General features: G+C 43.7%; 1 protein-coding gene across 3 annotated transcripts in view; it reads right to left on the bottom strand.

The window, feature by feature from the left end:
• Window positions 1–4,763: 4,763 nt before the first annotated feature.
• AGPAT5 (1-acylglycerol-3-phosphate O-acyltransferase 5) overlaps window positions 4,764–7,359 on the bottom strand; it is a 59,499-nt gene continuing 56,903 nt past the window's right edge. For 2 of the 3 annotated variants that reach the window (XM_040489813.1, XM_040489814.1), the window contains one exon: window positions 4,764–7,299. In XM_040489813.1, coding sequence (XP_040345747.1) covers window positions 7,074–7,299 — 226 coding nt within the window. In that variant the 3' untranslated portion in view covers window positions 4,764–7,073. The remainder of the gene's footprint in view (window positions 7,300–7,359) is intronic. The other variant, XR_005794875.1, reaches the window with a different exon arrangement.

Below are 7,359 nucleotides of genomic sequence, written 5' to 3'. Positions count from 1 at the left end.
GTATATGAGGGGGTTTCAGCAAAAGGCACAAGGATAACAGAACTTGCAGTCCACTACCCAGCACTGGGACGTCGGGCAGGGGGGCCGGTGCCATCACTGGGACACAGAGCTGGCCGAGAACCAGCGCTACCCAGAGGATGCGACAGAAACGAATGCAGGTACTTTACGGAGGTGAGGGCATTTAGTCCTCACGCCCGCCTAGGGGGCAGGTCCCACCATCAGAGTCTCTAGCTTACAATGAAGGCATCAGAGACCGGGAAGGAGATCAAGTTCCCACAGCGAGCGAGGGGCAGGTCTGGGATTCAAGCCCCGGTGTCCTGGCCCCGGAACCCGTGCTCCCCCCCCCCACTCCTCCCCCAATCTCCTTCATAAAGAGACATTAAAAGATAAAATGAATTCTAAAGACCCTTGTTTCCACCACGTGAACAACAGAAAGCCACGATTTTGAGAGACGCACGAATGTGTAACCGACGGCGGGGTCCAGGTTGACTCGGGGGTGCCCTCGCTCTCCGGCTCGCCCGGAGCACAGCAGCACGCTCCCTGGGTTCAGGGGAGCCCCCTCCTAGGAAGGAGGACCCCCGCGGACAGCCCGCTGATGGTCAGACCGCAGGGAGGGCCGAGTCCAGCGTGCGGAGCGACTGGGCCTTCCTGTCGCCCCGAGTCCGCGGACTCGGCTGGAGAGCAGCGCCCTGGTTGGACCGGGGTCTGCGAACCATGACGCTGGTGCGGTGACAACACTGTGGGGACAGGAGGGGGCACCACACGTAGCCGCATGTTGCTCTGGCTTGGTGGGGGGGGGGTGGATGGGGGGAGACGAGGGCTGTGATGCTCACAGTTCTGCCAGGCTTTCTACTCAAAGGCCAAACTTCAACTCCCACCATTTGGAATAAAATCAAACCAGCCGAAGCAAGCACACACACCCCCCGCAGGTGTTCTCCAGGCGGACACGCTCTCCTCTCCCGCGGCCCTACGCCCTGACTCCCCATGTCCTCCTTGGTTCCAAGTCTGTTCCATGCACACTTTGTTCCAAGCGCTCTTCCTTCCAAACCGCCTTCTCGCTCCATCCTTGTCTCCACTGCACGGATGAGAACTCACCTCCCATGGCGGCCGCGACAAGACACTGGGACGGGGAGAACAGATCTCTGTCATCTCCCCTCCACACCCTTCCAGGGGCCTTACACGAGGAGGGCACTGGGGAGGGAGAAGACCCAGGGGTCACGAGCAATGAACTGTCCGTACATTGTAAAGAGGGGCGCCTGGGTGGCTCGGTCCGTTAGGCATCGACTTCGGCTCAGGTCGTGATCTCACAGTTCGTAGGTTCAAGCCCCATGTCAGACTCTGTGCTGACAGCTCAGAGCCCGGAGCCAGCTTCGGATTCTGTGTCTCCCTGTCCCTCTGCCCCTCCTCTGCTTGTGCTCTGTCTCTCTCAAAAATAAACATTAAAAAAATAAAAAGAAATTATAAACTGACCTGACCCAAATAGACAATAACTCAAGTGTGCATGGACAGACCACTGAATGACTGAAAACATTTCAAAATAACAAGTGTTAACGATCATGTGTTTGAATTCCAAAATGCATCAGAGAAGAATGGACTTATTCACACACTGTAGAAAGTAAAGCCGAAACGATTTAGGAAGAATTATAGTAACGTCTCACATTTATGTTGAACTTTATATAAAAATGCATTTTTACTATTATCTCCTTTGACTCGCAGTAAACTCTAGGCGGCAAATAAGCAATCTCCTTATTTTATTGATAGAGCCCAGAGCCTGCTTGGGATTCTGGGCCTCCCTCTCTCTCTGCCCCTCCCCCATTCACACTTTGTCTCTTTCTCTCTCTCAAAAAAAAAACAAAAACAAAAAAAAAACAAGGGCTCAAACAGGGAAGGTAGTTTGTTTAAGGTTATATACATGTAGTGATGCAACACAGACCATTTTGGAGTTTGGGATTTCCTATAGTGAATGACCTTCAGGGGAACAATTTCAAATATTACTGTTCTCTGTGCCACTATCAGGAAAGATCTTCGAATCTATTTGCCATTTCATATCATCTTTTGCCATCGTGAAGGCTGTGCTACCAACGCAGGGGACAGGCAACAACCCCCCACCCCCACCCCAGCCCTCAAGCCCAACATGGAGTTGGTTTGGAGACCATGAAATTTTCTCATGAAAGATAGACAATCTTTCCGTTTGTAATCTCTGTATTGTTTGATTTAGACTTTAAGCAAAATATCTTTAAGCGACTAAGATTACAGTTATGACCATCTACTTTTCAAATTTTATTTTTAGAGAGAGAGGGAGAGCACAAGTAGGGGAGAGAGAGACACAGAGAGAATCTTAAGCAGGCTCCGTGCTCAGCACAGACCCTGACGCGGGGCTTGATCCCACGACTCTGGAACCATGACCTGAGCCAAAATTAAGAGTTGGACACTCAACCGACCACCCAGGTGTCCCATGACTATCTACTTCTAAAGGCATTTAGGTGGTATGAAATACATCTTTGTTAAGCAGGAAAGAGTGGGCAGACATTTTTCTACTAGAAATATTAGTGTGACTTCGGGTATTTTATTCAAACTCCAAGTCTCCGTTTTCTCAGCTGTAAAATTGAGAGCAAGAGTAGTTGGAGGACAAGATTTAATTAGCACCTGCCACATTTCATGCCCTACCTACATCCAGAGGTTTGGTAACTTACTGCATCATCAGCAACCCTTTGAGGTAAATATATTAATTATTATCACTATTTGACAGAAGAGAAAATTGGGAAATTTTCAACAGAAACATGAAGTGGAAACCGAAACATTAACCTGTCCGAGGTTGAATCCCGAGTGGTCGAAGCAGGACCCAAAACTGGTCTTCGGCCTGTACCCGTTGACCTCAAGGCTGAGCCGGCCTGCAGCCTGGGGGCCACGTGTGTGGAGGGAGAGAGCCTCAGAGGAGGTTAGCGCCCTGCCCAGCAGACGGCGAGCACTCAACACATCTTGGCAAGTATCAAAACAAAGTAAAATCTTAAAATAATGTATTCTGTAGCTATTGTTTGGCAGTAAAACATATACGTATATAAAACATACATATTATCACATATACGTGAAATAGATGTATTATGTATCACCAAGTAACTTCTGAGATTTAGATTTTCCTTTTTCTTTTCTGGATTAATGAAGCACCAATAAACTCGAGAACAGAAATCACAATTTATTCCGAACACATCATAAGGAGCCAAGACTGTTAGTCGAATATTCCCTCCTGCTGAACACACAGAGAGTATCAGTAGCATTTGTTTTTTTTTTTTTTTTTAGGACATAATGATTTATAAAAATAAAATTGCAGAACAGGTCTTTCTTACATATTCACATACAAAATCATGAGCTATTACTAATTTGGATGGAGTAACGGACCATCAGAAAACATTCACTGCGAGTTTGTATCACCTACAGGATCCTACTTTCCTTTAACAACAGAAATAACTCAAGCTTTCCATCTGGAGTGGCTTTCTGAAAAATAACTTTGTGTTTTTTTCCTGCTCAGGATAAGGTATTTGTCTCTTTGACCTCATGCACGACTACACCAAGAATGACTCCCCGGTTGGTAAAAGTTATGGATTTACTTCATTGCCCACAAATTGGAAAATGTGTCAAATGAAATCCTGGGGATAATGTCGTGCCGTAACTACTCTCAACTAAGTCTGTAACTGTAGATCTACCGCGTACAGATATCTGAAGGAAATTTTAAATTTGATTACACAGTTATTTTACCTATATAATATCAAATATCTGAACGTTTCCAAATTAACAATTTGTATAATGCCAAGCATACTAACTGATAAGGCAACATTCTAAGTCAGCCAGTCTTTTAACCTGAAGGTATGTGTAACTCACAATAAAAACTGGTCTAACCCCTCCCCCTGCCCCCCAAAACCTACTTATAAAGATATGTAACTTACTACACGGTGGTATCTGGAGTGTTGGCCATCTTGTCTTTCATCTAATACGTCAAGAACAAATACTACGATGGTTAAAATCTATTTGTACTATACATTTACAACTGTGCACACGAAATAGCACCGTGACAGACATTTCTCGAGCTTCTTAAATGAGTCAGATATGTATCTGGCAGTCCCTTTGTATCTATTCCTGATGGCACATTTTGGGAGAGGACAAATTTCATATAGACTGTATTTTTATAATGGCCCATCTATTTAAAAGATCACTTTACTGACAAAGATTCATTCACTGAATGTAAAAACAAACCACACAGCATTACAAAAGAAAAATAAAGCTTACATAATCTGGATATGAAGGAAAGTTGGTATGACTATAAATGAAAAAAAATCCCATGGAAATGAAATAAATGGAAGAAGTCATCAGTATGTACGATGTAAGGACCAGTCAGATGGCCCTTTCTCTACCAACCTGGAAGAAGGCAGCAGTATGTGTGATGTAAGGACCAGTCAGATCTTTACTCTCCCTACCAACCCGGCTAAATTTAGGCATTGGACAAGTCTCAGTGAGATACCCTAATGATTACAGAATTCTCAAGCAATTAGTACTTGCTATATTCATTGCATAAAATAGGAGTTTATATAACAAAACTAATATATTGCTTCACAATTTTGAGTCCTGTATTTTTTATACTTGTTCAATATTTAAGAAAAAATATTATAATTTTATAAATTCAGAATGCAAGACCAGCCACGAAGCCTAGTCAACGTAACAGAAGACCAATGGGGAGTTTCTGGGTCGCAAAATGTTAAATAGCACAGACATTAGAGACAGTGAAAGATTTTATTTTTTCTTTTACTTTCATCCAAACACACCCTTTTCTGGAAAACATAAAAGCATGCACATTGATGGCATTCTTATAAAGAAAAACTAAGTAATAACTAAGCTGCAAATCAACAATAATAACAGAAACACAGGCTTAAAAGATATGTGAAAAGATTTACAGGGAGATCCAGGGCTCCTAATTTTAGAAAGTAAGAATTCAAGTCATATCAACACATGTTAAAAAGAAGCTTCTAATTTCCAAATATTTTAATACAAAATTTTTAAACTAACAAATATATCTTATAGAACTCTTGTGAGAATATAAGTATGGTCATAAGAGACATGATGTTCAAAGTGATCTTATGCAGTTCACTGTAACTTCTTATGATCAGTTATAATCAACATAATTCCAATGATATTTCTTCTTAAAGTTTAAATTTAGAGCATATCCATGATATTCAAAGTAAGTTACGCAACTTACATTTACTTTGAATAAATTAGAAATCGGTTCAATCTTTAGGACTGTTTAAAAAAAGTATTAACAAAGACGGTGAGACTGATTTAAATCTCACTTTACAGGTAAGAGAAAATCACAATTTGGCATGGGAACACTTTTCAGAAGTTTTACCTACACCCCCATGCATAAGGAGACCAACCATATCCTGCGGGCACATGTCCACCCCCACACACACAGACACACAGACACACAGACACACACACACACACATACACACATACACAAACCAGTTCAGACTACCCAGAGCTTCAAAGGTGCTGTCTCACACGGCCTGCTCTCTGGGTCTGGAGAGTCAGTCACACAAAATTTCCCTTACTTATTATTTTCATTTTGCTCATTATGGTTCAGTTGGTGTGTTTCATCTGGGGGCACTGGCACGAGTTTACAACAAAAATCCATTAGGCAGAAATGTTACCTTAAGGGACTAGTAGGCAACAATCCAGTTTAAGTCAGCCACAGGCCATAGTTATTACTTCCTGACTGAAAACGGCTCTTGTTCTGAGGGGGGCACGGATGAACTGTGTGGGGACTCCCCACTAAAACTAGTGGGGACTCCACGAGTTCATCCGGGCCTCGCGGGCTGAGCCTGTGGTTCACTGGCTTGAGGAGGGAGACAGACGAGCATCTTAGCCGCAGCCACTGGGGCGGGCTCAAGAGAGCCTCACCGACCAAGTTCAACCCGCAGCAGGACCGAGGCCGGCTCCATGCTTCTCCCCTGCGCCCGTCCTGTGCCAGGCACCGAGCAGCACGCTGCCAGGAATCCAGAGGAAAAGAATTCAAACACAGTGGAAATCGACCATGATGACAGGAAAAGAAAAGACTTCCGCCGAACCCAAGAGTAATAATAGGCAAAAGGCACATGCTCGGAAATCCAGGCGGACGTTTGAAGGCTCCCATCACCTCAAGCATCTGTGGACTCAGGTCCCACCAAGGTTCACACTGATTGTTTTGATGTAAAAATAACAGGAAGGCTGAAGGCTTTTAAGCAATTCTGGCACAGACACTGGGACGTACTGAGGGCTCCGCTTTGCTCTTCAGAACGCTGGGCAGCGTCAAGTGCCGCGACAGCGGGCCAGGGTCACGCCTCCAACCGAAACTCAACGCTCACATTTGACACATTATCCTTTTGTGTACAATGCAGGGCGTGCAAATTAAGCTGCTTCAATAAATATTAGACATGTTAATTACTCTGCAAAGAGAAAATAAAATCAGCTAATAATACACTACAATCAAAGCATGCGCAAACCACAGCTTCTTCCCCGCAGACATTTCTTGACCTTTTCCTTGCATCCTTCTTGATACATAAATACAATTTCCTTCATCCACTTGGAGACATTAAGCAAAAGGCAAAACAGTACACAGCTGCAAGATACTAAATACTTCGGTGATGAGAGTTGGGACTAGTCAGGTTGTAAAAAACTAAAAATAACGAGTACGGTGAAATACGCTGCAAATTAACGTTCATGAATGCAGCCATCTGAGTCACGAACCGATACCAAAGCATACAATCCTAACCATCTTCTGAAGACGACGCTAGATCACGGAAACACCAAGGATGGCACAGAGGTTAGCTTTCCCCTTCCAGCAGCTTGTTCTAAAGTTGCAAAACCACGTATGTTTGCCCAAGACCACCTGCAGGTCGGCTTTAGTCAGAAATTCTATTTTATCCAATGTTCAATCAACAAGGCTTTATTTACACTTCTCATTAAATTCAGGCAACAATCTGATGTCCCGTGTGGCTGCCAACAGTAAACCGCGTAGCACATTCCACTGCCTGGACACGGCTACTTGTTTACGCTTTAATACTAACCCACAAGCAGCCGATTAAGGTTCCATAAACCCACGTTTTCACATAGAGTTTCCTTCCAGCCTCGGTCATAAGCATACCAGCAGTCAAGCCACTTAGGATCAGTAATGACGGTAAAGTCTTCTTGAGACTTAATTTAGAATTAACACTTTCTCCGGGAAACTTGTTTCTTCTTTCTGGATCCAGTGAATCATAAAATTCTATAAGCAACCTAGGGTCAGAATGGAAAAAAAGAAATGTAAAGTTTCAGGTTTAGTCATTTAAGATTTTA

The sequence above is a fragment of the Herpailurus yagouaroundi genome, unplaced genomic scaffold (genome assembly GCF_014898765.1).
Source record: "Herpailurus yagouaroundi ecotype Mexico unplaced genomic scaffold, PumYag 181, whole genome shotgun sequence".
Taxonomy (NCBI): Eukaryota; Metazoa; Chordata; class Mammalia; order Carnivora; family Felidae; genus Herpailurus; species Herpailurus yagouaroundi.
This window is presented reverse-complemented; position numbering and strand designations above follow the sequence as displayed.